Source organism: Scyliorhinus torazame, chromosome 12 (genome assembly GCF_047496885.1).
Source record: "Scyliorhinus torazame isolate Kashiwa2021f chromosome 12, sScyTor2.1, whole genome shotgun sequence".
Taxonomy (NCBI): domain Eukaryota; kingdom Metazoa; phylum Chordata; class Chondrichthyes; order Carcharhiniformes; family Scyliorhinidae; genus Scyliorhinus; species Scyliorhinus torazame.
Genome location: NC_092718.1, coordinates 187,183,840 through 187,200,756, shown reverse-complemented (window position 1 = coordinate 187,200,756; position 16,917 = coordinate 187,183,840). Strand labels below are relative to the sequence as shown.

Below are 16,917 nucleotides of genomic sequence, written 5' to 3'. Positions count from 1 at the left end.
CGGGCCTGAATGAAGTGGCAAAAGCGGGTGACGCCTGGGTGACAGAGATCGTTGTGCATGGTCCGGAGTCGGTCCACTTGTGCGCTGGCACATGTACCTCGGGACAGGGCATCGTTGAGCTTACCGGGGCGATACAATATCTCATACTTGTAGGTGGAGAGTTCGATCCTCCACCTCAAGATTTTATCATTTTTGATCTTACCCCGCTGTGTGTTAAACATGAAGGCAACCGACCGTTGGTCAGTGAGGAGAGTGAATCGCCTGCCGGCCAGGTAATGCCTCCAATGTTGCACAGCTTCAGCGATCACATGGCCTCCTTTTCGACGGAGGTGTGCCGAATTTTGGAGGCATGGAGGGTGCGGGAAAAGAATGCCATGGGCCTGCCTGCCTGGTTGAGGGTGGCGGCCAGAGCGACGTCTGATGCATTGCTCTCGACTTGGAAGGGGAGCGTCTCGTTGACCGCGTGCATCGCGGCCTTGGCGATGTCGGCCTTGATACTGTTGAAGGCCTGGTGAGCCTCGGCCGTCAGTGGGAAAGCGGTGGATTGAATGAGTGGGCGGGCCTTGTGCGCATAGTTTGGGACCCACTGGGCGTAATACGAAAAGAACCCCAGGCATCGTTTGAGGGCCTTGGGGCAGTGGGGGAGGGGGAGTTCCATGAGGGGGCGCATGCGATCGGTGTCGGGCCCCAGAACTCCGTTCTGAACCACATAGCCGAGGACGGCTAATCGGTTCGTGCTGAACACACACTTCTCCTTGTTGTAAGTTAGGTTGAGGAGTGTGGCGGTGTGGAGAAATTTGGAAAGGTTAACGTCGTCGTCCTGCTGGTCGTGGCCGCAGATGGTGACGTTGTCCAGGTAAATAATTCGGTCCATCTCCCGTTGGAAGACCAAGACCCCGTTGGTGACGCCGAAGGGAACCCTAAGGAAATGGTAAAGGCGGCCGTCTGCTTCAAACGCAGTGTATGGGCGGTCCGCCTTACGGATGGGGAGCTGGTGGTCGGCAGATTTCAGGTCCACTGTCGAGAAGACCCAGTACTGTGCAATCTGATTGACCATATCAGATATGCGTGGGAGCGGGTACGCGTCGAGCTGCGTGTACCGATTGATGGTCCAACTGACCATCCTGTTTTTATCCCCAGTTTTCACCACTATCACTTGGGCTCTCCAGGGGCTGTTGCTGGCCTCGATGATACCTTCCCGCAGCAGCCGCTGGACCTCAGACCTGATGAAGGTCCTGTCCTGGGCGCTGTACCGTCTGCTTCTGGTGGCAGTCCCGGTTTGCAATCCGGGGTGAGGTTTGCAAACAGGGAAGGCAGGTCGACCTTAAGGGTCACAAGGCCGCAAACAGTAAGGGGTGGTAGGGGCCCGCCAAATTTCAGGGTTAGGCTCTGGAGGTTGCACTGGAAGTCCAGGCCGAATAGCAAGGCAGCACAGAGGTTGGAGAGGACGTAGAGCCGGAAGCTGCTGAACTCTACGCCCTGGATGGTGAGGGTGACTATGCAGTACTCCCGGATCACCACGGAGTGGGATCCGGAGGCCAGGGAGATTCTTTGCTTAGCGGGGTGTACCGCGAGGGAGCAGCGCCTTACCATATCGGGGTGGACGAAGCTCTCAATGCTCCCAGAGTCCAGAAGGCAGGATATCTCGTGCCGGTCGACCTTCAAAGAACAACAAAGAACAAAGAAATGTACAGCACAGGAACAGGCCCTTCGGCCCTCCAAGCCCGCGCCGACCATACTGCCCGACTAAACTACAATCTTCTACACTTCCTGGGTCCGTATCCTTCTATTCCCATCCTATTCATATATTTGTCAAGATGCCCCTTAAATGTCCCTATCGTCCCTGCTTCCACTACCTCCTCCGGTAGCGAGTTCCAGGCACCCACTACCCTCTGCGTAAAAAACTTGCCTCGTACATCTACTCTAAACCTTGCCCCTCTCACCTTAAACCTATGCCCCCTAGTAATTGACCCCTCTACCCTGGGGAAAAGCCTCTGACTATCCACTCTGTCTATGCCCCTCATAATTTTGTAGACCTCTATCAGGTCGCCCCTCAACCTCCTTCGTTCCAGAGAGACCAAACCGAGTTTATTCAATCGCTCCTCATAGCTTATGCCCTCCATACCAGGCAACATTCTGGTAAATCTCTTCTGCACCCTCTCTAAAGCCTCCACATCCTTCTGGTAGTGTGGCGACCAGAATTGAACACTATACTCCAAGTGTGGCCTAACTAAGGTTCTATACAGCTGCAACATGACTTGCCAATTCTTATACTCAATGCCCCGTCCAATGAAGGCAAGCATGCCGTATGCCTTCTTGACTACCTTCTCCACCTGTGTTGCCCCTTTCAATGACCTGTGGACCTGTACTCCTAGATCAAAGTGGTCGCGGGGTTGTGTGGTCGAGACTGGTCGATCGTGACCGAGGCGAGACACAGCTGGTCGTCGGCGGTTGCAGGCAATGAGCAGCCCGATGAAGTGCCTGACGGGCAGCGGTCCTGGGGCAGGCAAGATGGCGGCGCCCTCGGGCCGCACATGTCCTGGGCCAGGCAAGATGGCAGTGCCCATTGGTTCTGAGGCAAGCAAGATGGCGGCACCCACGGGCCGCACGTGGTCTGAGGAGAGGAAGATGGCGGCGCCTCTGGCCACACGTGGGGGATGCCGGGAGAATAGCGGCGATTGAGCGGGCCTGGAACACTGCAGCGAAATGTAACTTCTTGCCACAGGCATTGCAGAGCGCACTACGTGCCGGGCAGCGCTGCCGGAGGTGTGTTGTCTGTCCGCAGAAGTAGCACTTGGGTCCCCCGGGGTTGGTTGGCTGCCGCGCGGCGCAGGCGTGGGGTTGGCTGAGGGCGGTAGCTGATGGGGTCCACGATGGGGTGGCCGCTGGCGGGTTCCCGGATGCACAGGGGGGGTGGGCCGTGCGGTCGGGGGCATAGGCCTGTACGTTGCATGAGGTGAGCGAGAGCGCTAGTTTCTTGGTCGCTGCGAGGTCAAGCGTGGCCCCTTCTAAGAGGCGCTGGCGGATGTAGTCAGACCCTATGCCCGTAACGAACGCGTCTCTCATTAGCAGGTTCGAATCTCCAGTGGCCGAAACGGACTGACAGTCACAGTCTCTCACCAGGGCGAGCAGGGCACGCCAGAAATCTTCCACAGACTCACCGGGAAGTTGGTGCCGCGTGGATAGGAGGTTCTTGGCGTAGATCTTGTTGGTCTGCTGAGCGTAATTCTCCTTCAGTAGCGCCATGGCCTCTGCGTAGGTAGGCGCGTCGTGGACGAGGGGAAAAATGTTGGAGCTCAGTCGCGTGTACAGAATCTGGAGCTTTTGTGCTTCTGAGATTGGGTCTGGCGCAGACCCGATGTATGCTTCAAAGCAGGCTAGCCAATGTTCGAAGTCCTTTTTGGCGTTGACTGCTTGAGGATGCAGCTGCAGGCGATCCGACTTGATGCAGAGGTCCATCTCTGAAAAATCTCACTATCAATTACGACGAGACGAGAGTAGAATGTAATCGATGCTTTATTACACAGAGATGTGTGGCCTCCTACAGCAGCTTACGAAATGGCTGCTGCTCGGAGAGCACACACTGGCGGAGCCAGAAGGCAGGGATCTACCCCCGTACCTGTAGTACAAGGGCCTTACTGTAATACCCATATATACAATATAATGCAACAGTGGTGACTACCATACAGAGTCTGCATAAAACTTCTAATCTCCGTTCCAGAGAGCTAGCCTTCCAGAGTATTTTTAATTGAAACCCAACAAGTTAGACTACAGGAAGTCTGTACTGTAACCTGCATGCAATGCATCACATTATTCATGATGGTTTAGTTACATTAATTCCTTGGCGCTTACAGGATATGTCAGCGCTTCTAAAGGATCAATGAAAGCATCTTCAATTAATGAGGTGAAGAAAGTTTATGTTAGATCCTCTTAGTCTTTTTGCTGCATTTTGGTTCCAGAGTGGTTTCTTTTCAGTATCCCACTTTCGGATTGATGTTCATCTTTGTTTTACTGTGCTTTAGGCCACATCTGTGAACACAAGAAAAAGGAAAGTCAGTTTCAAAGATGGAACCATTCAGCGCTATGACAACTTGCTGATTGCAACAGGAAGCATGTAAGTGGTTGACTCCCTTCAACTCAGTCCCTTCTGAGCTATAGCTAGTATCTGCCATTAGTAATGTTGGATGTGTGTGTGAGTTGGGTTTCTCTTAACCTGCTTCGATCTTTCGAATTTTATTTGACTAAATCCATGCTTTATTGCTTGGATCCCAAATGAGATGGAGAATGTGAGTATTAGAAACAAAGCAGACAGCCACCCTATGGTGATATCTAAGGCTTTGAGAAATGGCATTCTTTCCCCCCACCCCATTCATGGCAAATCTTTATTTTTGTGGTTTGTTAAATTAATTGACTTGCATGTTTGTCTGGCTTAGAAATGATGTGGCGATGCCGGCGTTGAACTGGGGTGGGCACAGTAAGAATCTTACAACACCAGGTTAAAGTCCAACAGGTTTTTTTCCAATCACTAGCTTTCGAAGTGCAGCTCCTTCTTTGGGTGAATCCTGAGGAAGGAGCAGTGCTCCGAAAGCTAGTGATTTGAAACAAACCTGTTGGACTTTAAGCTGGTGTTGTAAGATTCTTACTGTGGCTTAGAAATGGTCAGGAGGAGGAATTTTGGAATGGCGTAGCTAGGACGGTGTCGAGGGTGGTAGGATCCAGGGTCAGACCGGGCTGGGGGCTCGCAATATTTGGGGTGGCAGAGGAGCCGGGAGTGCAGGAGGCTAAAGAGGCCGGTATTCTGGCCTTTGCGTCCCTGGTAGCCCGGCGAAGGATTCTTCTTCAGTGGAAGGATGCGAGGCCCCCAAGCGTGGAATCCTTGTTCAGCGATATGGCAGGGTTCATTAAATTGGAGAGGGTGAAATTCGCCTTGAGAGGGTCGGTACAAGGGTTCTTTAGGCGGTGGCAACCATTCTTAGACTTTCTGGCAGAACGATAGACATTGGTCAATGGCAGCAGCAGCTCGGGGGGGGGGGGTTACTTTATTATTGTTTTTGTTATTTACACTGAAGGGTCTGAGGGGGCATATATACCTGTTGTGTTAAGTTGGGGTGTTAATGTTAATTTATTATCTATGTACGGGGGGGGGGGGGGGGGGAGCGGTATGGAGTGTTGCTTTTCTAGATTGTGTTTTGTACTTAACCCTGTTGGGTTCTTTTTTTTCTCATTTTGTTATTGATATTTTATGAAAACCTTTAATAAAAATTATTTAAAAAAAAAGAAATGGTCAGGAGGAAGAATATCTGTGGTGTGCAGGTTTAAGGGGAGTTGTAAGAGAGATTAAGATACTCTGAAGCTAGAATTTATTCGTTTCTGTGTAGTAAAACTTTCTTTCAGCGTTACTCATTTTTTCCTTTGTTTTACATTCCCATTTCTTTTTTTGCCTGCATGCCGCAGAAGCAAAGTAAGCTACTTTTCTCTCCAGATGCACTGCTGAGTTTTCAGACCAGATTTTCTGACACTCTGACAAAACCAAACCTGGGGGCGTGGTTTACACAGTCAGTCTGGCAGGGCAGAGCACGATGGAGCAGGCCAGGCCGGCTCCCCAGAGAACGGGACGCCATCTTTAAGCAAGGTTGGTGGACCTCCAGTGGCCAGGGTAGGAGTGGAGGACATCAAGGTAGGCCTCCAAAAGGCATTCCAGTGACTGGTCACTGAACTCGACTTGGTTTTCAGGGACATGTCTCCACTGGAGCAGTCTGGGCTGCAAACGGTAAGAATTGTGCATGTAGTTGCAGTTTAGATATGGCATCTAGAATGAGGTAACGGTGAGACAATGGCATGGCGGACGATTCCAAGGCCGCCCACCAGCAATACACTGTGTTTTCTGCGCCTGCATAATTAATGAAGCAGACGACATGGCGCAGAAATCCACCCTTATGGCCAGCCGGGAAAAACCTTTTTTTTAAAACGCCTGTCACTTAGTGCAATTCAGGGAAAATTCCGCCCCAAGTTTTAAATTAACTAACTGGTTCAAAACCAAGGCAACCTACCCAATATACTTCTTTAGAAATTGACCAAGATCTCACAAACATATAATGGTAATGAAGGATCCCATACACTTGTGGGAAACACAACATAAATTCTGACAGTATCACCGAGTTAATGGGTATGACCATTGTATGACCGCTGGAAATTCCCGCCCGAGGTCAACGGACCTTTACATGGTCCCCGTCCCGTTCGTAATGATCTTGCGGCAGGCGTGGCCGAAAATCCAGCCCAATATCTTTACTGATATGAAAGAATATGTATACACTAGTTTTAAAAACATTTCATGTGCGAGTGACTTCATACTACTTCTAGCACCTTCAATGAAGTGTCAGTACATTGACTTGTGATTCACAAATTGGTTGGTGCACAGCACATTGGCCTCGTTGAACAGTGCAGGGAACAAACTGGGATCATAACGTACATGGATGTATCACCAAAAAGCAAGTATGTTTGTAACTGCATATGTACAGACCGAATGCACAGGTCTCCCATAGTATGTTTAAATAACGTGAATTTGAAAAAAAAAATGAAAATCGCTTATTGTCACAAGTAGGCTTCAATGAAGTTACTGTGAAAAGCCCGTAGTCTCCACATTCCGGCGCACGGGAATTGAACCGTGCTGCTGGCCTGCTTTCAAAGCCAGCGATTTAGCCCAGTGTGCGAAACAGCCCCTGTATTTTTAAACTTGATAGTGTTTTTCTGCCAATGTGGCGCTTATTACCTTTAAAAAGTACTTCAGGTCTGTTTTTCTATCTGAGTTCTTTGGAATTCACTGTGGTCTGTGCTATGCACTTTAATATCCTGGTTAACATCAGAGCCATGGATGCAAATATTGAGCATATTTGTGTTCCTCTTGAGTTCTTGCATTGTTCTATTTATGTCATGTTATCCTTTAAATACAGACCCAGAATGCTCGATTGTCCAGGAGCAGGTCTAAAAAACGTTTGTCTCTTGCGTACCCCTGAAGATGCAAATCAAATCAATGAACTAGCAGCAGGAAGTAATGTCGTCATCATTGGCACCTCATTCATTGGTAATTTTAAAACTTTTCTTCTGGAGAAGCTGTACCAAAATACACATAGTTCTGTCAATGCCATAAATTAAGGAGTATTTATTTTTGGAGTCCTGTGATTGCATGCAAAAGATTGCACTTTTCGGGCAGCACGGTGGCACAGTGGCTAGCATTGCTGCCTCACAGCGCCGAGGCCCCAGGTTAGATCCCGGCTCTGGGTCACTGTCTCCCCGTTTGCACATTCTCCCCGTGTTTTCATGGGTTTCGCCCCCCACAACCCAAAGATGTGCAGGGTAAGTCAATTGGCCACGCTAAATTGCCCCTTAATTGGAAAAAATGAATTTGTACTCTAAATTTTTTTTTTTTAAAGATTACACTTTTCTGAGGGGAACATTTTCCCTTTCTGTACTTAGTAAAAGTTACATTCGCACGGCGGAAACAAAAGAATTCGGTTGGAGACTAATTTTCCTGTAACAGAGCCAACTTGATTTTCCTCAAATGAAAGATCATCAAAGTGAAATGTTAACTGTTTTTCCCCTAAGGTGCTGAGTATTTGCAGCATTTTCTATTTTTCCTCAGTGTGTTCCAACTGATAAATTAATTACAAAGGAGTGCAACAATCAAAGTGGATTTGTTGATGCGATAATATATGTGTTTTTTATTTTAGCGCAGTGATTGCTTTAGTCGTTCCTTAGTTCACCGTTGTCTTTTACAAGGGCCAAACTGGCATCCCTTATTTAAGTTTATATTTTCATGCCTTCACTGCTGAACCAGTATAACACAACCTCTATGAACGACCTTGGCTGCAAAATTCTAGGAGATGTTAAAGAATCAGATGATCAGGTTTATTTTCACTTCCACTGCTCGATCTGACAGATTAATCTAGTGTCAACCATTGTTTGTGATGAGCTTTCTGGCATCCATTCTAAATTTTCTGTACAAGCTTGAACTCTCCTGTTCATTTTCCAACATAAATGTTTCAGGTCTACCTTTTTCGACCTGTTTGTTATTTCCTATAACTCATTGACTGCCCCATTTATGTCTTAAAGAAGCCAAAGTTTCTCATCTTTCCTCATTACTCAGACTATTGGTTCTGGAAATCAACTTCATGGCTTTTCTGTACTATTTACAATGCTTGCATGTTCCTCATGTGTCTCGGTGACCCGGATTGGAGCAACGTACGTTTTGATCATGACTTCCTTTGGCTTTTAAAAAAAAAACTTCAACTTTCCATTAGCTAATTGGGGGACATGTTGAGCGTCGAGTCTGCTAGGATTCATAGGTCTTTTGCAACTTCAGTCTCAACTATTTCGAAACAAATTTTGGAGTGGTTTTCTTTTAATCCTATGAGAAATATTTTGCATACTTGTATTAAATTTAATCCACTGTCTGCCTACTTATATACTTAGTCCAATTTGTTCATTATTTTCTAAGCTGCTTCTTTCAGTTCTATTGCTTCTGTTTAAACTGGTATCATCAACAAGTTTAATTAATTTCTGCAATGCGTTTCTGAAAGTCAAGCCAAACAATCAAAAGATTCAGATATCCTACTGTAATCTGAAACCAATGATCTAAGGATTTCTTAATATTCTAGGCATTGAAATTGCTTTGAGCTGAATGATAGGTTTGTTTGTCGTATTAGTGTTACATTGCAAGTCTGCACAGTAGAGTTTTGGGGTGAAGTCGGCAGTAGTGCAGAAGCCACAACATATACTTCCAGAAGACATTGATGTCTAGTTAAAGTGGTTGTAATATGGTTGTCAACTATTAGCTATTACAGTGCTGTGCATGAGCCATTAGTGGCAACAGAAATCCTTTATCTTTGTCCACTGAAAAAATTAGGATAGGATTTTCCAGCCCCCTCCGTGGCGTGTTTTGCCATTGGCCGCTCATGTCGATGACATTTTGCATGGCTTGCCCATCCTGTCACCAAGAAACCCGCCACAGGAGTGTGGTGTCAGACAGGACCTCGGTTTAATGTCCCAGCTGAAAATCAGCACCTCCAACAAATTTTGTATTCCCGCAGTGCTGCAATGGGAGTGCCAGCATAGACATTATGCAAACCTTTGGAGTGGAACTTGCACCCACAACCTGCTGAACTCGGAAGCAAGTGTGCTGGTGACGAGCCATGGCTGACACGCTGCTTCATAAAATTAAGTAATGAAAATATTTCTCTGAAGGGTTTTTCTCTTGTGTTCCAGGAATGGAGGTAGCTGCCTTTATGGCTGAAAAAGCCAAATCGGTGACAGTGATTGGAACCTCTGAGGTACCATATCAGCATGTGCTGGGGCTAGAAATCGGCAAAGCTATAATGAAGTTAAGTTAAAATTCAAATGTTTGAAATGCAAACAATTCAAAAAGTTCCAGTTGGGATGGTTATAAATGATAGACCAGGGACAGTTCTGAAAGGAAACTGCTGTTTGTATTTTCTACTTTCCATTTTGTTATAGGTCATAGATTTTACAGTGCAGAAGGAGTCTATTCGGCCCATCGAGTCTGCACCGGTCCTTGGAAAGAGCATCCTACTCAAGCCCACGCCTCCACCCTATCCCCATAACCCAGTAACCCCACTTAACCTTTTTGGACACTAAGGGTCAATTTAGCATGGCCAATCCACCTAGCCTGCACATCTTTGGACTGTGGGAGGAAACCGGAGCCCCTGGAGGAAACCCATGCAGACATGGGGAGGACGTGCAGACTCCGCACAGACAGTGACCCAAGCTGGGAATCGAACCTGGGACCCTGGAGCTGTGAAGCAACTGGGCTAACCACTGTGTTGCCGACCATCTAATTATCATCTAATTTCAGTCAAAACTTTCAAAAGTATTTTATTGCTGTTCAAGACAGGATTTTAAACCTGCTCCAGTTGTCCTCAGCTTTTAATATAAACTTGCACAATTTCCACTGTCCTGATGGATTTAATAGAATAAAAGAAAACATGGAACTTTAGCTTGGTATTCTAATTTTAAGCCTGTGAAATTACAGGTGTTTGAAGAGCAAGCTGTGAAGTTTTACATGCTGGATCACGTGACTGAGCTGAGGGGAGAGGATGGATTGGTAAACCAATTTCAATGTTTCATCATTTAAATTCACAACACTTTTTAAAATTTCTTTGCATACTGTTTCAATTCCTGTAGCTTGAATTTGAAAAACAATTGTTTTCCATATATTTGCAGTTGAAAGAAATTGAACTCGCAGGTGGAAATGTTCTCCCAGCAGATATCTGTGTGGTTGGAATTGGTATAAAATTCTCTTTTAATTGGATGTTTTATTTGAACCTGTTCGTTTCTCTGATTGCTGGTGTTCTCAAATGTTGTTTTCTTTTCCATGAATTACTCGCTGGCTTGTTGAAAGGAGTGACACCTGCAACTGATTTCCTTAAAGGGAGTCGTATAAATACAGATTCAAAGGGAACAATTGTTGTTAATGAGGTGCAGACGTTTTGTCTATGAGTTTGTTTACCTTTATATATGCTACTTTAAGTGGTAACACTTTCTGAATGAGATGATTGTAATATGCACTTTCACATGCTCCCCTCATTTAAAGTTCAAATAATAATAATAGTCACTTATTGTCACAAGTAGGCTTCAATGAAGTTACTGTGAAAAGCCCCTAGTCGCCACATTCCGCGCCTGTTAGAGGAGGCCGGTCCAGGAATTGAACCCGCACTGCTGGCCTTGTTCTGCATTACAAGCCAGTTGTTTAGCCCACTGTGCTAAACCAGCCCCTCCAAATACCAAAGCCTTCCTTATTGTTGCTATTCTCCCTCCCCATATGGATACAAGCAAATCCCAATTCTTCAGTCCCAGGAATTATTCCTAATGCATTGGTCATGGAAATCATCTGATACATGGAGAAACTTAAAATCAGGGACTCTCAAGGGTGAGAGATTCAAGATTTTTGTAAATTGTCTGTTTCCTGTGAAGTGGGAGGTTTTTGTTTATTCTTTGCAAGACCGATTATGACAATATTTTTGAAGGGCTGAAGGTGGTGGTGGGTGAAGGAAGGGAATTATCCATAATGGAAAGAAAATAAGTGCATTGGAATTGAGGTGGGAGGGAAGGAGTGTGGATTGCAAGACTTTGGAGGGATTGTAGAAGAGAGAGGAAAACTTTTCTGAAGGCATACAGAGTCATGGGAGAGATTATGGACTGGTGCTTGTCGGCGAGGGTGATGAGGAAGCAGTGGAGGCAACTGTGCAGGTGGGCCAACTTTGATTTAAAGAGATCCATGACCCCCCCCCCCCCCCCGTGATGCTTTAATGTGAAGGTGGATGAAACTGAGGAGAAGAGTTTTAAGGAGGTGGCTAGTTATTTAGCAAAAGCGTTTGGGATGATTTAGAATAGTCAGGTTTAGTTGAGAGGGAGGAAATATTGTAAAGCTTGGCATGATAAACTCAGATTTGGCAATCTGTTCTGTGCTATGAATGCCACAATTTGCACCCCTTGTGGATACTGTATTGGGGAAGTCCTGAGCGTAGGAAACAGTGATACGTTTGATAGAAATACAGGCACCATGGGCAGATGAGGGAACAAATAAGCCAGTCATGAGTGGCAGATGTCGTTTAAAAAAAATCTTTATTGTCACAAGTAGCACTCCGCCACCTGTTCGGGTACACTGAGGGAGAATTCAGAATGTCCAGTTCACCAAACAAGCACGTGTTTCGGGAATGGTGGGAGGAAACCGGAGCACCCGGAGGAAACCCACACGGACACGGGGAGAATGTGCAGACTCCACACAGACAGTGACCCAAGCCGGGAATTGAACCTGGGACCATGGCGCTGTGAAGCAATAGTGCTAACCAATGTACTACCAGGGGGGTGCAAGGGCTGGAGGAGGTTACAGGGATGGGGAGGAGTGTAGGGGCTGGAAGAGGGGGGGATGATGAGGCCATGGTGGCGATCTGAAAGCCTGGATCAGAACATTGAAACTCTAGATGGTGCCGGACCAGGAGTCAGTGCGCAAACCCGCCCACCCCGTCTGTCGATCCTCCATCTCACCTCGGCGACCTTGACGGCCGAGCTGGAACTGACGACCTCTGTGCCATGTCTGAGGGATCCTTCACTATCCGAGGGGCATCATTTTCCCCCTAAGATGGGGGTGGATTGGTTATCGAATGGTGTTGGGGATTTGGGACCCTCTGCAGGTTTCCTCCACCTCGGTCTCCAAATCCACTCAATACTGGATTTGTTGAGGATTTGGCCACGGCACAGAGGGGGCACATCTCCCTCCCCCACCCTGACAATGACCTGGGGCAGAATCCCAGTGGATATGAATGGATAAATTAACATTTGAAAACAGACATTTACAGCGAACCTACCCCCTTAGTCAACTTACCGGCAGCTGGCTTCCTTGCCAGCTCACACAAGCAGATCAACCCCTCACCATCTCTTCCCCCCCCCCCCCCCACCCCCCCACCCCACTTTGCAGTCCATCACTCGCCTCCTTGCCAAATTTCACAATATCCACATTCACCTTCTTCTTCAGCCACTTGACCAACTGTCGGGGGACGGAGAATATCAAATGGCCATGATGGTAGATGACACTTGCCCCTAGCAACGAGCTGTCCCTTTCCACCACCACCCCCACCCAAAGTGCGGAAGTTGTAAATAAGGGAATGATTTGAGAGAGTTGTGAGAGCTCGGGAAGAGATTTTTCCAGAGTGAATAATAAAGGTAATGGGAGCAAAGGACGATCGGGGTGAGAGGGGAAAAAAGATAAATGGTCGGTGGTAACCTTTTATATATTTCATTACTGACAAAGCTATGAGGAATGATAGTCAAGGCGTTGGTCAGTGATATAGTTGGGCTAGCGGTGAAGATGAAGGGTCAGGTTGGAGGAGGACGAGAGGTAGTGAAATTGAGGAGTGGGGGAAAGATGGAAGAAGACCAGGTGTTTGAAGGAACCAGAAAAGTAAAGGGGAGGGGCCTAATGGAAACTTAAACAAATTACTCCAAGAAGGGAGCTCTCAATAGGGGGCAGAAGATGCCTAATGAGACAGGTTTCAGTTAGTGATATAAAATTTAAACATAGGACGTGATTCAAAAGAGAAATCTAGCCCATTTTGGGCACATTTGGTGGCGTGTTTCGCGACGGCCGCGTTGGCAAGATCGAGGCCCATATTCAACGGTACTTAGTGCCAACATTGAGCCCCTAGAAGATTCTCAACATCATTGGCTATCTCACCATCTGATTCACTGGACCCGCACCTCAGTGTCTTGCTGCTAACAAAGGGAGCTGCTTTTAAATGCTCCCTCACTCCCAGTCAGCACACAAGCATGGCAGCGTTTAGACCTGCTCCTCACTTTGGGGATGGCGACCTCACAAGGCTTTTCACGCTGTGGATGAGAGGTGGACCACCCTGTACCCGAGGGGATTGGGGAACCAGCAGCAGGGTCAGCAATGCTGCCTGGGAGGCAGTGGCAGCGGCTGTTAGAGTGGGCAGCCATCCAATGTTTGACAAAGGCCAATTGCCTCCAATGAGCTGCAAGGGTAAGTTACCATCTCTCTCCTGGCATCAGTTCTGCCTGCCTCCCCCAATCCACCACCACCAACTCATTGGCTGACATCTCACACCCTCCCCACGTGCTTGTTCCTTAGAACCACCTTGCACCCATTAGCATAACCCCTTGATGTCCAGGTGTGGTGCCCACTCATGCCACCTGTCACAGACTCCCCCCCTCCCACCCACCAAGCATGTGGCTCACAATGCCCTCTCTTTGTCCCCACCGGGGGAAGTTAGCCCATAATGAATGGAAAAGGGCCAAGAAGTTTTGCGGGAGGGGGGTTAGAGTCCTCACCCCCTGCGGTTGAGGAACAGGCTCTGGCGATCACGGGGTTGACTGAGGAGAGGGCAGTCACCGCCAGTGAGGTTGGCCTGCACCAAACAGACCTTCACCCAGATTACCTGTCTCAAGTGAGTCCATGTTAGACAAAATGATCCTTCCCTCTCACTGACCACATGTCCATTGTCCCACAAGATCTCCAACTGATGAGACCAGGCCATCCAGAGTAGCTTCCCGCACCCCCGCCACTCAAGAGAACATCTCTGAGAGTTCCGAAAAAACCACTGCAAGGTATGACCGCTATCACCCGCAACTTCCATCAGCGCAGTGACAGTCCTCAATGGGCGGCATTAGTGGACAGGCTTCTGGGGCACAATCTGGTGAGCACCTCACAGTTGCTGATGCAGGAGGCAGGAACATCCAGGGGAGACAGCAGTCGGAGGTCTGCTGGATCCCAGGATACAGCTGGGTCCCAGTCAGATGCGGAGCCTCTGGACGAGGTTCTGCCAGAGCTGAAGTAGATGATAGGACCCAGCCATGAAATTAAGGAGGGGGAGTCAGCGATATTCCAATGACTACAAGACTGATTGAAGAAGTCCCAAAGGCTGCAGGCAAAGGAGACGGTGTCGACAATGCGCGGCACTGAAGCCAACACTGCTAAGGTGACAACTAAAGTGGAAAACATGACATCCACATCATGAGTGGTGGTGTCCAAGGCATCTGTGACGACCATGGCTGATGACCTCTACATGTCCCAGATGCTGAGGGTCATCGCCAATGCACTGCTGAGCGTGGCCCAGTCACTAAGGAGCATCGGTCAGGGCGTCGGCACCGTTGTGCACAGTGGGGAGCTCACTCCAGCTACCTCTCCATCCCATGGAGTCCCCAGGGCCCTAGGGGCATCGTCGGGGAGGAAGACAGGTTGGAGGCCAATCGGGGGGCCTGCACCAAGGACATTATGGTGGTCTCCAGTTCTTTTGAATCCCCCTCGCCTCCTGACACCAGCGCATTGCGAGTGCAGCGTGCAGAACACGGTGATACAGCGACGTCAGTGATGCTGGTAAGTCGGGCAGGGCTCCAGGCCCTCCAGAGGATGTCTGCAAAGGCCACAGGGCACAAAAGGCAGCAAACCTTCCTCACGCGAGTTATCATCATTCTCCTGCCTTTTATGGTGACGCTGATGGTGCCAACACAGGCCCATCACCCTGAATGATGTAACATAGACCCCTGAAGGGGGGGGGGGTGAACAGGGTAGTTGGGGAGTGGCCGTTATGATGGGGGGGGGGGGGGGGGGGGCAGGAGGGAGGGAAATAGTTGGGGGGTGGGTTAGTGAAAGAACTGGGGGGAGGGCACGGGGTTGAGCTGACGGTCACAGCCTTGTACTAGGAGAATCTGGAGACTCTGAGGGCTTCCCTGGTTTTCCTTGCATGCCGGACTCTTGCCGCTGCCTGTCCTCCATCTTCTGGCTCCTCATTGGGCTCGACCTCCAGCCCCTCCTGGACCTCCTCGGACGAGAGGTCTGGGCATTTTGTGCAAGCCGATGCACAGGTCTATGACAGCACGGGTGGCAGTGTGAGCCTTATAATAGGTTGCCACCTCCGTCTCCGGCCTCCGCACCGGAGTCATCAGCCATGACCTCAGCAGGTAACCCTTGTCCCCCATGAGTCATCCCTGGGGTGGTCCTCTAAGACACAGGGTATCTGAGTGCCCAGGATGTAGCTGTCATGCACACTCCCAGGGTTGTGGGCGCACAGGTGCATGATTCGGAAGTGGAGTGGTCGCACACAATCTGAACATTCTGGGAGTGGAACCCCTTCCTGTTAATACTGATGCCTCAGTGCTCGCAGTGCAGCATGTGTGCCATTGATCACCCCCTGGGCCTACGGTAGCCCGGCGATGGCAGCAAATCCTGCAGCCAGGGCATCGTTGTGGGCTTGGTCCAGCTGGACGTGATATAGTTGGACTCCCGGGTATACAGAGCATCTGCAACTTCCTGGTTGTACCTGTGGGCAGAAGATTGGGATATTCCACACAGGTCCCCTTACGAGCCCTAGAATAACCTGGTGGTATAAAATTTCAGGGCTGCAGTCACCTTCATGGCCACCAATAGCGGGTGTCCTCCTCCACTGGTGCCAACTCCACAAGGACATGGAACAGGTGCATCACTGCTGAGGCAGTCTTCTGCGGCATATGGTGCCCATCAGCTGATTGAATGACCACCAATGCCTGTACATGTTGGGCTGTTGTTGGCCTCCCCTTCTGGTCCCTCTCAGCCTGATGGGCAGCGAGATCTTCAGAGTAAGCGGCGGCCCCCTGCACATGTGGTGCCACCTCCAGCCTGTGTTGGCGTTGCTACAGTCACCTCCATCTGATGCCTCAGTTGCCAAAAGCAATGTGAGGTCAGCCACTGGGAGATCGACACCAGCAGTTATTTATGGAAGGAATTGGAGAAGGAGAGAGACCGACAATCAGTCAGGGCTTCCATCCTGGAACCCTCAAATCCCCCAAGCCTTCCTCACCCTTACCATGACTGTCCCACTGTCACTGAGTGCCATCCAGCGAGTCAGTTGTGCTGGCGAACCTTGCTCTGCACACTCAACCCTGGCCACATCAGGAGCCACCACCATGCCAGACCTCTGCAAGGAACATTAGGGAGACCGTGCTCAGGTGCCCTCCGCTCATCCACATACTTAGCCCTTGCTGCGAGATCTAGCTCTTTAGTTTTTGATTGTTGGCAGCTTCCTCTATGGTGCTGACGCTCCTAGAGTTCAGACACACTGGGCGGGATTCTCCACTACCGCGCCGAAGTGCCCACGCCGTCGTGAACGCCGTCGAGATTCACGACGGCGCAAAACGGCCCCTACCCCAACCGATTCAGGGCCCGATAATGCGCTAGGATCGGGGCTGCGTCATCTACACGCGCCAGGCCTTGTTGTCGCGTAAAGGCGGCGCCGCATACATGACGCGGCCGGCGCCGCATAACTGGCGGCACCCGTGCATACCGTCCTCTCGAGTCCGCACCGCAAGAAGTTGTTAGACGGATCTTGCGGGGCTGCGGAAGAAAGGAGGTCC

At 49.2% G+C, this 16,917-nt stretch overlaps 1 protein-coding gene across 1 annotated transcript in view; it reads left to right on the top strand.

Annotated features, from left to right (window-relative positions):
• LOC140386809 (apoptosis-inducing factor 3-like) overlaps window positions 1–16,917 on the top strand; it is an 89,421-nt gene that overhangs the window by 36,995 nt on the left and 35,509 nt on the right. Inside the window, exons 9-14 of the mRNA XM_072469516.1 lie at window positions 4,023–4,114; window positions 6,951–7,081; window positions 9,262–9,377; window positions 10,046–10,117; window positions 10,237–10,300; window positions 10,415–10,491. Coding sequence (XP_072325617.1) covers window positions 4,023–4,114; window positions 6,951–7,081; window positions 9,262–9,377; window positions 10,046–10,117; window positions 10,237–10,300; window positions 10,415–10,491 — 552 coding nt within the window. The remainder of the gene's footprint in view (window positions 1–4,022; window positions 4,115–6,950; window positions 7,082–9,261; window positions 9,378–10,045; window positions 10,118–10,236; window positions 10,301–10,414; window positions 10,492–16,917) is intronic.